The sequence below is a fragment of the Aplysia californica genome, unplaced genomic scaffold, assembly GCF_000002075.1.
Source record: "Aplysia californica isolate F4 #8 unplaced genomic scaffold, AplCal3.0 scaffold00323, whole genome shotgun sequence".
Taxonomy (NCBI): Eukaryota; Metazoa; Mollusca; class Gastropoda; order Aplysiida; family Aplysiidae; genus Aplysia; species Aplysia californica.
The window spans coordinates 656,570-677,891 of record NW_004797593.1 but is presented as its reverse complement, the minus strand read 5'-3'; the positions used below and the strand labels follow the sequence as shown (position 1 = coordinate 677,891).

Here is a 21,322-nt window from a genome sequence, read left to right as displayed (position 1 = left end):
TGAACGCGCACCGGGTGAGAATAGCCACAAGACTCGCCTGCACTATTCTCACTCCGGGTGAGAATAGAGGTGGCCATGAAAAAAACGAAGTGTAAACAGACCCGGTAACCGAGAACAAAGTCACGAAGTCGAAGTGTATACAGACCCGGTAGGGGAACTGTTTTGTGATTTTGGAAAGTTTCAGCGCCCAGACCAGGTAGTGTGGGTGTGTGTGTGTGAGAGAGAGAGAGAGCATGGGGAAGTGCTAGCAAAATGTATGCCCCAGTTGGCAGAGGGAACGAGAGAAAGATAGAGTGGGAAATAGGTGGGGAGAAACTAGAAAGAAAGACAGAGACAAACAAAGAAAAAGAGAATGCGAGAGATACACAGAAGAGAGAGAAATAGAGAGGGTAACTGCTCAATTGAAATTATGACATTGTTCTTTGCTTCAAATTGTGATTCCCCCAACTCCAAAACGGAGGAAAAACGATCGTTCATCGAAAAGACATCCCCCGCAATGTTCATTTAGATCTAGATCTAGATTTAGGCTAGCTTCGAAACTAGATCAATGATTTATGCCTGTCTGTCTTGATCTAGACGTAGGCCATAGATCTAAAAGAACCTTCTAGGTCTACCCTGAGCCAAGAGTAAGAGGGCACTGAAAATGTCGGAAATCACAAAAGAGTTCCCTTACCGGGTCTGTATACTTTGTGACTTTGTTACAGGTTACCGGGTCTGTATACACTACACTCCCTTGAAAAACGTCGCAAATGGTTTTACTTTCCCTCCCGTCTCACACTTTGCTACCAGTTGTCTATTTTTTACTCGAAGTGATTATTCGGACTCGAGTCCGAATATGAAAAAATGTTATTCGGACTCTGATTCTTGTCCAGCATGATATCACTTCCGACTTCCTGTGACTCGTGAATCCGGCTTCCTGTCCTGCCTCACTCGTGACTCGCCTCAGGCTGGGTAGAGACCGGGATCACTACGGGCAAAAAGGCGTTTTGTGCAGGAGCCGAGTTTTAATCTTATGATGAATTTGAGGCCGGCCTGAAAAGTTATAGCGCTTCTAATAAATGTTTATTTGTCAAGAGGTCATCAGAAGCAATTAAAGATGGCTCGTTAGCGTGTGTCGGGGTCGGATGGGTGGCCTGCACACGTGTGGCTGTGTGCGTGTCGGGGAGGGTGGTGGGGGGGGCACTATCGGTCCGGGCTTTGAACGTCGCATACGCGTCAGTCTTTTTCCCCTCGGCAACTGATCATTATTACAATAATAAGCTAGTCTTGACGTAGATCTACGTAATGAATACGTAATGAATTGTGTGCTGGTCTATGGAATCAAAAGTTGCCGTATGCTCAGCTCTACACAGCAACACAACTTTTTCTTGGTAAACAATCGATATGACACAGGCTTGTGTATTTGAATGAATCGGTCTTTTATTTTTTTTACACAGCTCATAATATGCATGCGCCAGGTGGTCTGCTAATCTTCAATTTTACCTTTTTCTACAACAAAGAAAGTGGGAAACGTGGGGGGGCGTATCAATGAGGCGGCGGGCATTGGATCGGCAGATAAGGTGTGGGGGAAACTAAAAAAATGGCGGAAAATTGGAACCACTAAACGTTAGATCTATATAGAACGAAGACACTTCCTTTTTTCGGGACTCGAGTCCGAATAACATTTTTTCATATTCGGACTCGAGTCCCAATAAGAAATTTTTTTATTCGGACTCGAGTCCGAATATGAAAAAATGTTATTCGGACTCGAACGACGGCCTTTTTTACTAGATTCTAGATCTAGGCCTAAATATTGATGCGCTGAACACGAATATATATCAACTTCGTTTCCATCGCAAATGAATAGTTTTACCTTACTTTCACTATGGCACCACTGGTGCCCAGTGGTCCGCTATTCTTCCTTTCAGGACTCCCCTATTCACTTTCCTACGCAATGTCTTCACCCTTCGACTGCCAACTACCGACTGACGTCTCATAGGCCTATCAGGTTTTTCAGTGACCGTGCCCTTTTACCCACGACCTTGACGCAAATTGGTCAATCAAATCCCATGGTCCACCTTTTTTCTGGAAGTGATTATTCTCACCTTGGTTGAGAATAACCCATGTCTCGCTGTTTTCACCCCTTCGTTTTACCGGAAATAGCCAAAGAGGGATCAGGGCTTAGGTTAGCGGGCATGACGCCCGGGGGGTCGGGTCAGGGCTATATATATGCTCCAAAGCATCGTGTTCATCACTATTCGTATCTGAATAGTCAGTCAGGGTTGTCAGTTTGGAGCAAAAAATCACAGAATTTGGCTCTTTTGGATCGTGTCTGGCCCGGAGATTTTCATTTGGCTCTCTGGCTCTTTTTTTGCTCTACAAACTCCAAATGTTCAAGAAGAAAGGGAAAGAAGAGGCAAGAAAAAAAAAAGAGTAAGAGAAATAAATAATAAAAGTTACGAAAAGAGCTTGGATTGCTTAATAAACTAGTTAACACAATTTAACACCCTCGTCCATTTGGTCTGAATAAATTTCCCTTCTACTGTTGTTCAAGAGCATTTTACGTTTGTACACACACTCTCTCAGACTCTCTGTTCCTTGAACCATTAATTTATTGTGTGCAGGCAGAGAATGAGAGGCCTGCCATCGTTAAAAGTGTGTAAACAAAGTATGGTGCGGCCAGTCCCACGTCCCGCTCAGCAGCATCGGTAGTGAGCCTTTTTTAAATTTTTTATTGGAGAGGCAAAAAATGTTTTTACATTATAATTATATTATTCGTTCCCAACCATAGATCTATGCGGTAAGCCACCAAGGGCCACTACGTGATTTTTATCGGCCTGCGAGAGGTCAAGGGGGAGTCCTCGCCTCATGCCCCCACAGGGAGAATAGCGAGACATGGGTCATTGGGAGAATCCGGGGTGATAATAAAGGGTAGTCTTTTTCTTTGCTAGCGACTCTACTTGGCCTACACCTCCTCCTCCTCCCCTCCTCCCCCTCATGGTCCGGCCAAGTACAATGGAGGGCGAGAGATGCGCACAAGCTCAAGCGCTCATTTGCATTCAGTGGCAACCACCCTTGGTACTGCTCGCAACTCTGAACTCTGTGAGTGCTGCAAAGCAAGGCTCAGCCAGTCTAATTATTTTATTATATCCTGATCGTCCACTTAGCGCCATGGTCCGCTCATGTTATTGTTTTGCATAAATTTATGTGTGTGTGTTTTGTTTTTTAAATTATTGTTGCCAGGGGGCTGAATCCCCCCCCAACTGTTGTTATGATATGTGAACATGCTTCATCCACCAAAGTTAAATCCCCCTCAACCACCATCTCTCGCACACTTTGCCTCACCGCTGGCTTGCGCTCTGTGCACAGTGGCCCGCAGAACTACTTCTTGTCCGCGCGTAGAGAACTATGAATATGTAGTTAGGCTAGGCGCTCATAGTAATCACAGGCCCAGACGGGTGGTCAGGTAAAGTACAATCCAGCCCAAAACCTCAATTATTTTTTTACCTCGAAGGGTTTTGTTGAGATTCCTTTGCAAGCTGATTGGATCGGCTTATAATTCAACAAAAAAAGATTGGCACTTTTTCGGTAGTTCCCAACCGCCTTATTTTGGCCTATTTTATTCGAAATTCGCAAAATTGAGCCCGATTTTGTATTTGAGTAGTTGAACTAGATCGAGGTAATTGATTTGTCAACATTACACTATCTAACACTACACCCAGGCCAAGTGTTCTTAATTGCAATCATGAAGTGTGTCTGGGAAATTGACTGTCTCGTCCAAAATGTCGCCATCGTTGTTTTGGTCGAAAGTGGAAGTACAATTTGGCGAACCGTTGAATGATAACATTAAGCCTATTGCCAAGTTGGAAAGAGGAAATAAGTTCTTTTTTTTAGTTCTATTTGCAGGTTGTTCAGAATTTTGAGCAAGATGGGAGGAAATGATGAATAAGAAAAGTGACACACTCGAAAACCCGGTGTCCGAAATATGCCGCTAGTGCGCTTGATCTAGACCACGTGTCCATTAAGACTGAGACATTAGGCTTCTGTCCTGGATAAACGAGCTCAGCTGAAAATCAGTGCCAACTGTCGGAAGGCTTACCCCCTCCTAGTACAACAAAAAAGCTTTAATGGTATACATGAGAGAATAGGAAAAAGCAAGCTGGCTTGTATAGAATTATTTTTTGAAGATAACAATTATTGTAATGTTTTTTGTTTTGTTTTTTCAGAAACCTATTATGCTTCATGGCCATGAGCGGTCAATCACACAGATCAAGTACAACAGAGAAGGAGATCTCATCTTTTCCAGTGCCAAGGATCCCCAGCCCAACGTGTGGTATTCTCTCAACGGCGAGAGGCTGGGATCCTTTGTTGGACACAATGGAGCTGTCTGGTGTATAGATTGTACCTGTATCCTTTTCAGTCGCTGCTTCTCTCAAACCTTATCGAGTGTCATGGAGTGGAGTTTTTAGTTTTATTCCTGTAATTTGTGTAGAATTTTTACCTGAGAAAGGAATCACAGGGCTCTTAAGAGTTTTCCATGTCTATGCAAAAAATGATTTAGCTCCTTGCTGAGGTATGTGGTGCTAGAAAGTGGAAAAACTTGTTTGCAGTCTTCACCAAGGGGACTTTTACTTTTTTTTGTTGTTGATATCTTCAGTCAATGACGGTTGAGTTTTTACCGAAGAAAGAGGATTCGTCAGTATCGAGTCCAGAATCTGATAATTGGCTCTGTAATAATTATTCTCCGACTCCCTTTATTCAGAGGGGTCGTAAAATGATTAAATATTGATAATACAAATGCCTCCAAAATTGGCTGCCAATGATAAGAACGATTTATCATCACATCGCAGGCTACCGTTATAAACCATTTATGAGATTTTTTCTTTAAAAGAATTTTTTGTTTAAGCATATGAGTGGGCAGGAGCCAAGGAGAAGCAGTAGAAAGTCTTCAGAAAGAGTCAAGAGCCCAGAGGAGGGGGCAAAGGAGGTTGGGGGGCGGGGGGCAGAAAGTGGAGACGAAAGCAAACAACAGAACGTTTTTAGGGAGCAAGGAGGTGAAAGGAGACAAATTTTAGAGCCGAAACTTTTCTGTCCCTATCTGGATTCGAACTCAGTACCCATTGAATGAGTGGCAAACACCATTATAACCTCTTGACCATGAGAGCCCCCTGTGAGATTTTAGCACACACACAGATAGCTTTATACGCAGTATTATAGTTGTAGGGCACATTTTCATGTTATGGAGGTAATTAAAGTAAGCTCGTTGTTGACCTTGCAATTTAAAATCACGTTTCCGCGTAATTCTCTCATGTTTGTGGAAATTTGACCCGACATACTACGTTTTTAAAACAGCATGTTTCATGTCAAACTGATCAACAAAGCATTGCCCCGATGGTGAATTCATTTATCTTTGACTTCTGGGTCTAACTAAAGGCTTGTCAACTCATACTTTTTTTCATTCTGCCCGTACCATAATACAATAATAACTTCACATCAGACTGTGGTACTGCCCAGCCATGGTTACGGACCTCGACTACCGGATGCTGCCACCGTCCAGATATGGTAAAAGAGTTAAGATGGGTGCTCCACTGTCTCGGGTTTCCTCATTACTTCTTGTAGCCTTGGGTTCCCTGAAAGAGATCATTATTGTGTCCTTGACCCAAAACTAGGGGATTCCACCAAAGTCCTCACCGGGGCTGCTGATAACACATGCAAGATCTGGGACTGTGAAACAGGTGGGTGTTACGTGATGATGCAGTGTCACAATTGTCTGTCCGTGCCGTCAGTAATATCACATGGCAAGCTCATGAGCACATTGAGAAAAGATGGGGAGAGGATGGGTGAAAGGACTATATGAAATTCTTTTTTTATACAACTGGGTAATTTACATTTCTGTGGCTTACAGGGAAATTAACATTTTTGCCACTAGCAGGGAAAACATATGACATATATTTTCAACCTATACAGTATGGCGCATAATATTATAATTATAATGTGGAGCATTTAAAAATGCTTATATTGAAGGGCATTTATAAAGTATGTTGTGTATTTAGTTAAAAGTTATATCATGCTGCAGAGCAGGGAAGCATACATGTGTCTTAAATTTGTACATATTCTGAAGGCAAAAGTTTAATGAGAGGTTTGTCGTACACAGGTCCAACTGTAGATATATTGATTGTGTAGGACTGGAGCTTTCAGACTTGAAAGAGATTTATATAAGTAAAGTATACTGGTGAAGGAGAGGATGTTTTGTTGAGTGCAAGTTTTCCTTTTCTCTGTAATGGACCTGTCATTCATGAAGTGAGATGTGAAAAGCCTCTGCAAAATAAATTTTTTTTAAAGGAAACCGAGAAAAGAACAATTTGACAAGAAGTTTGTAAAGAACGGTAAACTAAGGGTTATGTTTTATTTTTTTTTTACAGATTTCTTCTATGCTCAGAGCTTACTAGTATATGATAAAGCGCTATATAAATGCAATCTATTATCATTACATACATTTTTTAAATTCTGTCCCTGCTCAGGCTCGCAACTGAACTCTCTGGAGACGAGGACAGCCGTGCGGACAAACGGTTTCTCCTACAGTGGCAACCTAGTCATGTACAGCACAGACAAGACCATGGGCTTCCCCTGTGAGATCCACATGTTTGACATCAGAGACGGCTCACAGATTGGTAAGTGAGCCCCTGGTTCTTTCTCCCTGCTACTCTTCTGACTTTGGGTCTAGAGGGACGTTTGACTTCAAACAATAACTGCAGCATCCTCACTTGTCTTATACTGTGAGGTGAAACCCCCTGGCAGTCAGTGAATTAAATCGTTCTCTTGGCTGTAACATTCATTTTCTGAACCCCCGGGTCTCATTAAGTCTTTGTACTTTCTCTGGCTAATACATACTTTGATTAAGTTGTACAAAATCTTTGATCCTAAGGGGTCATGTTATATTGAGTTTCTACCGTACAGTACATAATATATTCGCCAATGTCACATAACATGTGCATACCAACAGTATAGTATTAGACTTTTCTTGGGATGTTGTCGAGGAAACACTGCGTAAAAACACATATTTGACCAGAAAGATTTTATAAGTGTTGTTTATTGTTATGCAATTTTGTTGATTCTGTCCACAACAGAGTCTGGGAACCCCTACCTGACCATCCCAATCGACACGTCGATGTCCAAAATCACGTCAGCCATCTGGGGCCCTGGTGAGGATTTCATCTTGACAGGTCACGAAAACGGCGAGATCAACCAGTTCGATATCAAAGTGAGTTCCCAGATACCCATACTGCATTTGTGCACAGGCTGATACAAAGATCGTGATAATAATACATTAGTACCAGCTCTTTTTATGCACGACAGGAAAGACATCCTTTGTTCATAGTGAATTTGCTAAAGTGACTGATTGTGTTTCTAAGTAAAACTTCAAACAGGCCCTTGCTTCTGGGAACTGAGTTTGTGTCAAGTTTTTCTTTTTCACAAGACCTTAACCACAGCCAAGGCATTTATGTAGATCTGGTGTTTTGTGTAATTCCTGTTTAGATGGCATGAATTGATGTTGCTCATTTTTAAGTATGGAAGAGCAGTTAATTGCTTTTAAGTTTCTTTGAGATTAAACTTTGTTTGGTGTCTGGAAACAAGACAGAAAAATACATTTTAGAATTGAAGATTGAAAAATTCCTGATTGAGATATATCATCTTGGAAAAACCAACCTGGACGGTCATGACTTTTGGCTAAAAGTGGTTTAGTGATCTTTTGATTTAAAAAAAATAGCCCTCCTGTTTCTTTTTGTAGAAGGAAGTACCAGAGGCCACAACATTTGAGTGCACAGTTTAAGAACCAATGCTCTTTAGAAGTGCATAGTATTATATTTTTCTAGCAGAAGTGTCAGTTATTTTTAAAAGGACACTGCAGGAAAGTCCACAGATCTAGAGAACACGAAATAGATATATGTAAATATCTGTAAGTGACCTCCCTGTTGTTGGCTGGTCATGTGTTCCCCAGGTATATGGACGGACAAATAGTATTCACTGGTAGGACTTTCTGACTTGGGTGGGTGGCAGCAGAGATGAAAGCCAGCCTGTCCTGTGTTTCTCATCTGCATCGTTTGGCTGGTGGGTTAGGCCCTGATCTTTTTTTGAGAGGGCATTAGTTGGATTGTCAGTTTTGAATGCATGAAAATGAAAATGGATCATCGCTGGGCACTGTACCTTACATCATCAGAATCACAATTTTTACCTCGGCACTTCACACTCCACATCTTTGAACCTTAGAGGCCCGGCCAGTAAATGTGCCCAGGATGTATTTCTTGGTGTCTTGTTTGGCCCGTGCACCTGGGGCTGATCATGTCTCTCTGTCTCTGTCTATCTGTCTCTCTCTCTCTCCCTCTCCCTCTCCCTCTCCCTCTCCCTCTCCCTCTCCCTCTCTCCTTGCGCTATGGTGTCATAAACGGTCAGCGATGCCGACAGCATGCAGGAACTCAACAGTCGCTCGAGGGTCCTTGAAAAGTGCTGAAAGTGGGCCTGAAATGTCCCAGCAGAGGGCTGATCATGTTGGAGTACAGTAGTCCAGGGATGGAGATTTGGAAAACATCAAGGTCTACTGCCCAGAGTTAAAACATATTTAAATTTTTTTTTAGCTCAACTAGTTTTTGTAAATTTAATGATTACTTTTTCAGACGGGCACCCGAATCAAAGGCTGCAAGGACCACACGAAGCAGATCAACGACATCCAGCCCTACAAGGACAACTCCATGTTCATCACTGCCTCCAAGGACAACACAGCAAGGGTGAGCAGCGTCTTCTTTGGAATATCTATTGTCATGTCTTGTGTGTGTGTGTGGTAACCCCCGGGGTGGTGCCACTGACTGAAGTGTCTTTAGGCCATTCCCAAAGGGGGGACATGTAGAATTTTAAATGGGCTGATCCAACAATGTCATGCTCGTAACTGTGCTTGTACTACAACAGGGAACTGCTGCTTTTTCTTTCCTAATCCTTACGGTGGTTGCCGGGTGCTCTGGTGTGGTTTGCTTCTTCTTTCCTATCAAACATCTATCGTCCTTGTCTCCCCTTGTTCTTTGTTTGTTACACTCTTGTAATACCTCTAATCTTTTTTTAAAGCAGGAAAATGGCGCTCATATGCCCATATGCAGTTGCGAGCGCTGTAAAACCTCTACTTAAACAAACAATAATCCTTACTTTCGTCATTGTCCTCTACTTCTTTTGTATGTTTGTCACACTCTTGTGACCCGCTATTTCCGGGGGTGCCTTGATAGCCAAAGCAGACTTTGTACTGTTAAAGCTAGAGAGGTGAGCTGAGTAAGTCCGATTCCCTCTCAGGACTTCTCTGTTGACATCCACCCCTTGGCGCTCATATGACCTTATGCAGTTGCGAGCGCCGAAAAACCTCTACTAAAGCAATAACTCTATTCACCCTGCGTGGCCGCTGCAGTGCACTTGTGTCCACCTGGCTTGTTGCGAGCCAGGGTAAAAATCTTGGTCTGAACTCGACTCACTCCGTTTGGACACACCTTGTGCCTAAACTGTTTGAGCTATCAATATGAAATTTTCCTTAGATTTTAACTTAAATGTTGTAACATTATTACAGAGAAGGAGTACGAAAAGTGCAGAGAAAAACAATTTAATTCTTCGTCTGACTGTGGCTCATTGGAACTCGATACACCCATAGCAACATATAGGTAGTCTATGGTCTAGATCTAGTTTTTCTAAAAAGTTGTCAAGGCACTAACATCAATCCGACCGCCTTGTTTTTATGTCTACTTTCACATTCTTCGCCGCTTATGCACAAAACAAAACCAAGAACATAGTTTGTGTATTGGAACAAACACGAAAATAGCCGTGGCACAGCTGGCACAGCTATAATAATAATTTTTTTTTGCTAAGACTAGAGGGAATATCATATTATGCGTATTGTAGGGATATTTTATTTTTCTTGGAAAACTCGCAAACGTGGATAAGAATAGTAATACCTGCTACCTCTAATTTACGTAGACCGGACGTGGCGAACACACGGGCTGGATGAATTGAGTTATGTTCAGCTGATGAAGATTCTTGTTCTTCTCTCCTTTTTTTTGTATGCCGACATTTGGCATCTTCAAAGATGCAGCGGTTTGTTTTAGTGTCCCTTAGTTGCTGTAAAGCACGTCTCTAAAACTGAAGCTGTGCATTTATTGGATTCGCTGTCTCTGTATAGTCTTTGATTTTGCCTGAACAGTTAAACATTTGAAAGTTTGTTTTGAAATTCATTTGAAAATAGCCATCTTCTTTCCTATCAAACATCTATCGTCCTTATCTCTCTTCCTTTTTTTGTGTTTGTTACTCTCTTGTCTCACTAACAAGGCAATCCCCAATGCCCAGATCGGATAGGGAACAACTTTACTTTTTTACTCGTCTCTTGCAACACCTTTAATCTTATGAATTAATATGACCTAATTGTGTTGCAACTGCCGTAAAATGCTTTGCTCTGACAATAAAACTTTGAGAGATTGCCTTAGTAGTCTGTTGACCTCCATGTTTCACTGTTGCAGCTGTTTGACATGGAGACCCTTGAACCGCTGAAGATGTACAAGACGGAAAGACCTATCAACTCAGCTGCAATCTCTCCACTCCATGACCACGTAAGTGACTGCTGCGGAAATTTTGCTTTTTCTATGGATTGATTTATATTGCTAGAATAACTTTCAAGAGGGCTATTAGTGTGGTAACATGGAGGTTGGATTTTACTGGCCGACCATGTCAACGCACATGCAAGGGAACCACAAGTGTGTAGTAGTCTTAGCTTAGACTTATGTGACCAGTATGTATTAAATTGAAATTGGAACTTGAAGACCTTAAAGTGTTAATGTGTTCTTATGATGTGATTAAAGATCTTTGTTGATTGTGTGCAGACAGAGGGCTGATATTGTGCGTGGGAGATTGGCGAGGGCTTTGATGTGATTTACTCTTTCTTTCCTATCAAAACATCTGTCATCCTTATCTCCCCTCTAATTTTTTTTTTTTTAACGGTGTGTACTTTACTCTCTTGTAACATCTTTATTCTCCAGCACTTATATGACCTTGTTGTGTTGTAAGTGCCATAAAACTTTTATTAAACTAAAACTAAATGAAGAATGTGGTGCACCACTTTTTTTTGTTTGTATTCCAGGTGGTAATGGGCGGTGGTCAGGAAGCCATGCAGGTGACCACCACCAGCACCCGTGTGGGCAAGTTTGACGCTCGCTTCTTCCACCTGGTGTTTGAGGAAGAGTTTGGCAGAGTCAAGGGACACTTTGGACCAATCAACAGTGTGGCCTTCCATCCTGATGGAAAGAGGTTAGCTATTTTTCAGTGTAAAGTTTTTTTTGTTGGTATTCAGCAACACCCCCACCCTCAAAAAACCCCAAACCAAACCAACAAACAAACAAACAACAGCAACAGCGAACATGTCTTTACCATTCAAAATTACTATAGTTATAACAGAACCACTATGCTTAAATCTTGAGTTTAAAGTCAGAGTGCACTTTTTGACCTTATGCAGTTGCGAGCACCGTAAAACTTCTACTAAAACTAAAAATAGAGCACTTTTGATTTCGTCTGTTCAGTCTCCTGTGGGTGCAACTGGTAGACCACTTGCTCTTTTAGGTGACTCATTCTGTGTCTCTGGTGACTAATTCTGTGTCTCATGGGGTGTCACACTTCATCAGCGTGGTTCTAGGTGGTTTGCTTGCTCTGAGGTTGTACAGAGTACTTGTGTCAGGAGCTATAAGTCCTGCATGGGTTGATCATGAGAGGGTTTCCCTGACACGAATTCTCGTTACCGGTACCGGTACTTTTTTTTCAAAATCATGATATTGATCACAAGTTTGATAGTTCAGTGGCAAAAACTTAGATGAGGGTGCACGATTGTTTTAACACCACTCTCACTCTCATTTTTTTATGGTCACACCTGCACAATCATATATTCTCATCACGCTGGATCGATAACAACAACATTCTTCTCATCCCAAGTCTCGCCACCCTAAGGGGAGACGTGTGATGAGTGTGTATAGACTTACACCACTGTCCCACGGAGTGGCATCAACACCCAAGTGCATTCTGCTTTCCTCCTCCCTCCCCTGTACTCACAGTTTGACACATCATAAAACATAATAATAATAATAAATGACATTTATATAGCGCTCAACCCCGAATAAAGTACACAGGCTCTGAGCGCTTTACAATACAATACAACATACAACAGGAACATGAAACGTTGTGTTCTGACTAAAGAAAATTGTTCCAAATATTCATCTTATTAATTTAAAAACAGAAACGACTTCAGCTGACATTTGAATGAATCAAAAGATTTGATTTCTCTCAACGTACTTGGTAAAGCATTCCAGATCTTGGGGCCTTCGTATTCAAATGCCCTTTCACCAATTGTTTTAGGCTTCATAGATGGTAAAATAAATTTCTTTTTGTCAGCTGATGACCTTAAACTGCGAGTTGGAATGTACAGTCTTAACAGATTTGATTAACATGCACATAATCAACTTATGCCTACTGTACTGTGGGTCAAGTTGGTCCTATTCGCCATTAATGTTGACTGTAGTTTTACTTCATATCCGTTGTCCTGCTTTGTTTTAGTAGAGGTTTTACAGGGCTCGCAAACTGCATAAGGTGATATGAGCGCCATTTTCCTGCTTTAAAAATAATAATGTCAATGGTTGTACGACTGTTTTAGCTGAGCATGTCTGGCCAAATGCCTGTTATAAAAGAACATTTTTGCAATACTTCATAAGAGAACGAACATGAGAATTGACCGATTTATTAAATAAGCCTGTTTATAGCCGAAATCCTGTTCTAACGGAAACTGCTAATCTGTGAGATCACCAGTACCACTAATTATCTACCTCTAACTCTTCTGTTGAGAATTTTGCTTTTATATTTTCTGATCACTGTGTGATACAGTATAGAATCTAACATGGATAGGTCGAACATAGAAGGCTCGAAATATGCATCCGGCGAACTGTGCCTGCGGTCAGTTTTTAAAAAAAATTATTTTTTTTGGTTTCCTTATTTTTTTTTCTCTTTATTCTTTTATGATATCCCTTGAACTACGGATCCCTTGAACTACCGAGGCCAGTCCCGACGAATTCAAGCTATCCGCGTTATACTGTAATTATCTGGCTCTAATTCATCTGTAAAGAAATTTGGTTTTATATTTTCTGATCAGTGTGATCATGTCTTTATTTATGTGTATTATTTTGACGCAATTTTTTTTGTTTCCTCCAACCACAGCTACAGCAGCGGAGGAGAGGATGGCTACGTGCGAGTTCACTATTTCGATCCAAATTATCTGGACTTCTCTTGCGAATATTAGCTATTTATTTGAACTCACATTGTACAAAAAAAAAAGAAAGAAAGAAAGAAAGAATAAATGTCTTGGTCTGGTAAGGTCAGTCTGAATTGGTTTTGTTTGTGTGTTTTTCTCTCACGTTCATTGTTTCTCTCTCTCTCTCCTGGGTTTTATGGATAGTGAAATTCGTCAGCACAGAAAGAGCTGTCTAAACAGACTGCACAGCTCGATGAAACTAACACTAACAGTTCTCGCATACGATGAATCTGACACAATTTATCGTTGCGTGTAACTGGGCCATAAGTGCAACATCCTATTTGAGGAATGACAGAGAAACTTAGAAATTGTTTGGTTAACTGTCGAATTTACCAAAAACTTTGGCAACCAAGAAACTGTTAAATCTAGGTCAAGCAGGGACGTGAGATAATTGCCGGTTTGTTGGTTAGGAGTACAGAACCACAACAGTTTAAACATTGAGAGTGGTCACTCTGTTTGACATAACACTCAACAGGATTCTAAAATGCAGAGATGCCAACCAGTACGATTTTACGTATTTTAGTATGATTTTTTGCCGCAAATACGCGAATACGACTTTTCATGAAAAAATATGCATCCTGGAATGCGAAAAATACGAGATCCAGTTTGGGCGAGTAAACCTAATTATCTCAAGTCCCATCTTTTGTCAGAATAGTATCAGTATCGCGGAACTGGAATATTTGAAAACCAAGTTCGATAAGGTCAGTAAGTTAATTTTTGCCGGTCGCGATAGTGATAATATTTGTTTAGCTTTTCCTCCTCCGAGAGTACGTTTTACTTTCACGCGAACAGGGCCGCGGCGGCTGGCGGAAGTGTATGTGACACCGAGGCTTGATCGGGAAAATCAAGATCTACTTTCGCTTTCGTTACCACCGAGAAGTTTGCAAGCGGTAGACTGATAACACAACTTATTTGTGACATGCAGGTTGTGTAGTGTAAACGCTGTGTTGCCGTGCAAATAAAATTTCTCTAATTCGTCTCTGTGCTGTTACTTGTACTATAGGAAAAAAAGAAAAGAAAATACAAGCGTCGTCCGATTTTTAGATTGTCGGGCTCGCCATCGTGACCGGTCAATGAACCTGCGCGCATTCGCATCTCAAATAAATGCGGTATCGTGTGAGCAAAGACCGTGTTTGGTGGAAGTAACGGCGTTGCCAAGTATAGGACAACGGGAGGGGATTATTTATTTTTTTAATACACTCGAGGAAGGGGGGGGGGGGGGGGAGGAGTGAAGGCAACACCAGAGGGCAAAAACTTGGAGGCAAATTTCAGAATTTTGATTAGAGCTCTCGTTGGTGCAGGCCGTGTGCGGAATCGGGACCCTTCATACTTTGCAAGGCTGTGTAATTGAAATAAAATGTTCGCGTGTCATTGGATGGGTGATAGTAAATTATACCTACAGTGTTTGTTGTAGCTTTCTGTTCAAGACGGGCAGATTTTCAGTGTCACTGCATCTTGCCCTCCCACAGTTGTTACAACTCTCACAGTGCACGGGTCTACTGGAGCCTTTTAAGTTATTGCTCTTCTCTGAGTTTGAGCAATAATTTTAGTCAGTCAGTTCATAATATGAATCATGACACCTAGACTGGTTCTTGATAGTCGAAATTCTTGTTCTAGGCCCTTCCGAACGCTCAAAACAGGATTAATTTTTTATAATATTACAATAATGAGTGGAAAATATTATAACAGACTGAAATACTTAAGTCAAACAAGACCCCAGTACGACACTGAACACTGACATGTTGTTGACTGGATACATGTATATTGTACGTGTGTGTGCTCCCTTTCTCGAGCTGGTGAGCTCGGAAATTTTTTCAGGAAATATTGCTGGACAACCTAAACATTTTACTAATTGGTCGGTCGGTCGGGGAAAATACACATTTTCATATTTCCCAATACTCATTTTGGTTTTGTCTGGTTGGCATCTCTGAAAATGTGTCTATGATATTAACTGTGGTATATCTATATTCTTAGACTGCTATTCCATGCTTAACTCAAACTCACTGAGCCCAGGTTCCAAACATAGACAGGATATTATATCATGTCTATGTTTGGAACCTGAGCTCAGTGAGTTCATATTGGTTGGGCCCCAGTCCCAAACACATGGGGTCCGGTTCCAGGCGATGAATCGGTAATAGAAACAGAAAAGCACTTCAAAATTGCACAAAGCTCGTGAAGTATATTTTTCTGTAACGTTCATGTTTATTGAAAAAAAGAAAGAGACTGTTGGAAATACAAATCTTAGTTAAAATGAACTGAAAAATAAACTGAAATGTTAAATTCAACACATCTCCTGTTTGTGCAATAGAGGGATCTTAAAATCCAATGCCATAAGTCATTTATTTTAGAAATAGATGTGTGTATGGCTGGATAAAGTTAACACGTGCTGACAAAATAGTTACTTCTCGCAATCCACAAATGGAGATATTGGCCAAAAATCGACTCAAGGGTCAAATTTGTACATTTTTTATTGATGCAATATTCTTCTTTAAAAGTATAACATTACTTTTGTTATTTCGTACGTATTAATTGTAAGAACTATAATAAGCGTGATGTAACTATTTCCATAGGGCTCAAATCCGAGAAGTAACTCATTTTGTCTGCATGTTTCATGACACATTTTTGAGGAACTGCATTAAAAAAAAATTTTCTGGTACAAAAATCATTTTTGAACAAAATACAAAAAAAATATCTCAGATAGCTTCAATACGCTGTGAAATCTTATTAATATTGTGAGGTAAGGTGTGGAAAAAATGTTTTGTGATAAATGGCTTTAACATTTCCTTAGATCTGGATTGAGGTCTTCTCCAAATAACAGCTCTGCTGATGGGATAGAATGTGAAGTCAACACTGCTTTTCATAAGCAACTTTCGGTATAATACTTATCAGATGCATATATATATGAACTTTCAAATAGTGAACAGAACAAAATGAGCGATCATTCAAAGAACTTTATGGAGACAAGTTGATGTGGAAGGGTTTTCATACACTAACACAAAAATCCAATGATTCTGTGCCATGAGGATCGAAATTAGTCATTTGCAGAAAACCAGCTTTTTCTGAGAACTTTCTTTTATCATTTTTCTCCAAATCTGATCGCATTTGAAAAAAGTATAGATCTATGGCATTTCAAAAAGAACAAACAGCCTGTTTATTATTTATTGTCATTCCAGTTCCAGGTGGCATCTTATTTTCAAAAATGTTTAGTGCATGTACAAGCTGTCAAACAGTTTTATTTTAAACTAATAACTATGCCATTTTTAGCTAGCTTGTGTACACTGAAGAATCTGTTGTAGGTATTTTTTTACCCAGTGACAATCTGAAATCAAATATAATACATATAGCATACCAAAAGGATGGAGAAAGATAATCAATGTATGTGTACCGGTAGTTAAAATGTTCTACCACACAGGACCACTAGTTTGTTTTGCGACGTCTCTCAATCACAGGCATTTGCTTCTAAAACCAGGGGCTACCACCAGTCGGTGTCAGAAGAGGCCATCAAACACGTTTCCCATCAGCTGATGACTGCTGTTCCTGGAACTGGAAGATAAACATAAAAGAGAATATTATATAAACAGTCTATATAGGCCTACTTTAAAACTTTATAGTTTTACCTAGACCACTAGGTGCTTCACAGTGTGACTTGCATACAACACTAAGCCTAAACTTTCAAATATTTTTTGTTTAAAAAAATCAAAGTTTAGTTTTGTTTTTACTAAAAGCTGCAACAACATTTGACCATTGTCACTCAAGAGAGATGGTAGGTTTAACTCAGCATAAGAGAAATTGAGCCATCAAAACCACCAACAAGTGTACGTAGGTGGTTGGCGGGTGCTCTGGTGTGGTTTGCTCCTTCTTTCCTATAAAAAATCTATCGTATCTATCTCCCCTCCTTTTTTATGCTTGTTACTCTCTTGTAACACCTCTAATCCTCGGCACTTATATGACTTTATAGTGTTGCAAGTGCCGTAAAACTCTTACTAAAACTAACTCAACGTAAGAGAAATCGAGCCATCAAAACCACCAACTGAACAAGTGTACGACAAACTCACCTGTCCCCTGCAGCAAACAGCTGAGACAAGAAGTTTCTGGACGTGCTGGCTGACTTGAGGGCTGGTGTAGACGTGGACACACACAGCTCTCGCTCTTCCTCCTGTCCTTCCTGTCTCCACAGACATCTCCTTGACAGAGCGGGGACCTCAGTAGGGGGAAACAGTCCTGGGCTCGTTGTAGTTGTTGTAGTGTGTGTGTCTGGGAAAGTCCGGAGGTCTCTACGTTGTGTAGAACCAGATAACAACAACGTCATCGTGTTTGCTGCTGGAGGAACAAAGGAGGAGCTGCAGTCTGCGGTCTGTTCCTGTGTAGTCGTCATCACGTTGGTCTTGCTGGGTGTCTGGGGTAAGGAGGAGGTTCCTGGTGTTTCATCAGGTGAGACAGACAGACAGGCCTGTGGTTGTTGTTCCTCCAGTACTTGGAGCAAGGAGGAGGGTCCTCCTGCCACTTCACCAGACGACAAGGACAAACAGGCCTGCTGGCTAGAACAGCTGGACTTGTGAAGACTGGAGGACAGCTGGAAGATCAAGAACCAAAAACAAACGATTTAACATATTTGAGGCTTTGTGGTGAAATCAAGCGTTCGTCAAAATTATGAAATTGAAGAAACAGGCATTTTTCCGCCAGTAGGGCAATTTTTTTCGAATTCTTGTTTTCTCGCTCCAAACCTATAATGCCCACATAAAAACACATTTCCATGAGAATTTTACTGAAAAACAAAATATGTGATTTTTCAGTTTTTAAGTAAGGACTTTGAAGCTTATTGAATTTACTAAACTTAGGCGGCCATTTTCTCGTACCACTGAAACCAAGCGACTCTACTTCCTTCAATTGCATATCTCGACTTTTGTTAAAGATAGATTTATTTAGGTGAAAGCAAGGCAAATGAAGCTATCAAATGAAACCAATATCTCCACATGCCCGAAATCCGACGACGGCCTGATTCCACAGCGTCGTGACACATATAGGAATATGTGTATGTAGTAAAACACTCTGTCTTGCTGATTTATTAGTTTTCTTTTTGACATTTTGTCAGTACTCTAGACAAAGTACATGTAATAATCTAGTTTTTCTCTGTGCTCCAGCTGACAGTGCTTAAATGATAACTTGTAAACACTGGGTTATGACGAAGAGACAAACAAATGTCGATGGCTTTTGAAGTCTGAACATCAGAAGAGACGATCACTTCATTTTTTCACGTCTTTTTTTACATTTATGGAGTGGAGGACAAGAGAAATCCTTCTGCTGGAAATCCATGAGAAAATCCAAAGGCCTATATCTTCTCTGTAAACCAAAGCCTTTTTGAGTTTTTGAAAACAAGGTAGGCTACAAGGAACAAGTCACCTTCTCCCCTAACAATATTCAAATTCAATTTAATATAATCTATCTACAGGAAGGTTTGACCTGTCCCTGTCGTTTTATGCAAGAAAAATTCTGAAATGATGCAAACTGAGCCCAAAAATGTGTAATTATGCGATTCTTTTAATTTTAACAAAGAATGATAAAGGAAAATAATCAGAAATTATGCCAAAAAAAAGATCAAATTTTGCTAAATTATGCGGGGTGCATAAAACCACAGGGACAGGGTTGGACTCACATGTCCGTTGGCACCTTGACTGCTCTTGGCCCATGCCAGGACTTTGCCGTAGCGGTGAGAGGACTGAGAGAAGCCGTCATCCGTGGAGGGGGAGGAGAGGATCGCGTCTTTAGGACTCCAGCTTATGCTTTCTTCCTCCACGTTTGGAGCTGACTCATCTTGATTGAAGGCATTATCTTGATGATGAACAGACTTCGGAGTGACTGCAGTGTTCTGAATTTGAACAACTGTCTCCTCATTCTTGTCAGTCCAGTCTTCATCAACAGATTTAAGAGATGTTGGCATTATATTCTTAGTCTGTGCGGTGATGGGTTTACTCCAGCATGAGCTGTATGTGAGAGGGGTTGATGAAACACTTCCAGCCTTAGATGTACCCCAGTGGGACCAGTCTGTCGGAGGTTTGGGAACACTAGGACCAATCGTTTCTTTCCAGTTTGGTCCATCTTTCCAGGGTTTGGGACCACTTGGAGCAATTGTTTCCTTCCAGTTTGGTCCATCTTTCCAGGGTTTGGGACCACTTGGAGCAATTGTTTCCTTCCAGTTTGGTCCATCTGTCCAGGGTTTGGGACCACTTGGAGCAATTGTTTCCTTCCAGTTTGGTCCATCTGTCCAGGGTTTGGGAGACATGGGTAACAAACAGTGAGTTGAGTGAGGAGCTGTTTCATGAAAGTTGCTGTTGTCTTCGACAGGTTTTGTTGCAACAATTACATTGCTGTGTGGAGAGAACTCTGTCCAGTTTCTACAGTCATCAGATGTATGGGAAATAACAGGCGCCCTTTGAACACTTTGAGCAATGGCAGAACGTCTGGACTTTCCACTTGTACTCATGCAACACGACGCGCTGTCACTACTGTGGGTTTTTGCGTCATCGGGATCAACCTTACCACTGAGAGAGTTTAAATTCACCGCCGACATCGTAGGAAAAGCTACCATCTCATTCATCCTAAATTCAGCTGTGTCTGGCCTGCAGTCGTCATCAATCTCTGCCAGGTTCCCCCCAGGGTGGGCCCAGCAGCTACTACTTGGCTTGGATGGTGTGGTCAGGCACTGAGGACTTGACGTTTGACATCTACTAAAGCCGTAGTTGCAAGCTCTATCTCTAGTATCACAACTGTCTGCTGCCACTGCTCCTCCAGGTGTCCGCTGTCTCCAGCTCGCGGCTCCGTCCACCTGTGCTGAGACAGAAGAGAATATGCTCGTGTTCTCACGGTGGGTTGTATGATGTCCACTCATACTTGGCGCTACCTCCTCCATTATCGCAGAAACAGTGGGTGACTCCATCAGGCTCATCAGTTCTTCATCACTGAGAGGAAAAAAATTACCAAAAAATAAATAAATAAATTTTTAATGATCCCAGCAGAAAAATGAAAATAAAGAGGAGTACCGATGAGTTGATGTCCTCGGGGGAGTGATAAATAGTAGATCAACTCATCCGAAGTTCTAACCGTTGGAAACTATAATTAAAAGTAAAGAAGAGGTAGGCTACTGGGACCCGAGAAAAAGATCAAATTAAACCAAAAATCAACTCAAGTGAGTTCAACACAAGTGGAGTTGACTGAAACAACATGTGAATCCAGTATTGCACATCATAGTACACATGTATTTAGCGTTAACACAGACCTACTGTCTCATAATAAAGTCACACTGATGAATTACATGCGTACTCTGTAAGATTTTTTTAGCCAACTACAGAAAACTGACTGCCCACTTCAAACTCAAAGCAACCCTCGCATGACCATCCAATTTATTCCACAGTTTCATCTCTAGCCCCAGAGGTAGATATTTACATGTAGCGCAGCTGTCATTTATGCACATAATCACTAGCATTCAAATACATTCTGTCGCTTTCGTTTGAAAAGCTGTGGTCTGCAGCCGAGGAAAAAAGAAGACAGCGGTTTTCAGCACCTTGTTTTGTTTCATTTTCATTTTAGTACAGGGTGTAAGATTTCAATACAATAAGTTATTAAGGCAATATAAGTGCCAATGATTAGAGGCGTTACAAGAGAGTGACAAACACAAAAAATGAGGAGAGGATAGGACCACAGATGCTTGGATAGGAAAGAAGGAGCAAACCGCACCAGAGCACTCACCAACCACCCGTGCACCTTGTCTAGGTGTTCAGCAAGCAGCCAACTATCATAATGTGCGCCCTAAGCATGTCACATGATACAGGCAATGGATTTTGTCTAAATCTAAATCAAGAGGCTCTCTTTTCTCCATCTCTTCCTCCCCCATTCATTAATTTCATTCATCTGCCTGTTGGTCCATTTTAGGAGAGAGAGAGAGAGAGAGAGAGAGAGAGAGAGAGAGAGAGAGAGAGAGAG

The 21,322-nt window shown here is 41.2% G+C and overlaps 2 protein-coding genes across 2 annotated transcripts in view; one reads left to right on the top strand and one right to left on the bottom strand.

Moving 5' to 3' along the window:
* Positions 1-13,419, top strand: part of LOC101846366 (eukaryotic translation initiation factor 3 subunit I) — a 14,497-nt gene extending 1,078 nt beyond the window's left edge. The window contains exons 2-9 of the mRNA XM_005102397.3: positions 4,206-4,386; positions 5,649-5,714; positions 6,501-6,650; positions 7,107-7,240; positions 8,652-8,762; positions 10,521-10,610; positions 11,138-11,304; positions 13,252-13,419. Coding sequence (XP_005102454.1) covers positions 4,206-4,386; positions 5,649-5,714; positions 6,501-6,650; positions 7,107-7,240; positions 8,652-8,762; positions 10,521-10,610; positions 11,138-11,304; positions 13,252-13,333 — 981 coding nt within the window. The 3' untranslated portion in view covers positions 13,334-13,419. The remainder of the gene's footprint in view (positions 1-4,205; positions 4,387-5,648; positions 5,715-6,500; positions 6,651-7,106; positions 7,241-8,651; positions 8,763-10,520; positions 10,611-11,137; positions 11,305-13,251) is intronic.
* Positions 13,420-15,523: 2,104 nt separating this feature from the next.
* Positions 15,524-20,303, bottom strand: LOC106012303 (the record flags this gene model as incomplete). Its single annotated transcript, XM_013084872.2, is given in 3 exon segments — positions 15,524-16,888; positions 17,401-17,918; positions 18,999-20,303. Coding segments are annotated over 3 exon segments (1,878 nt in total), but the record flags the coding sequence as incomplete, so codon positions are not given.
* Between the last annotated feature and the right edge of the window lie 1,019 nt (positions 20,304-21,322).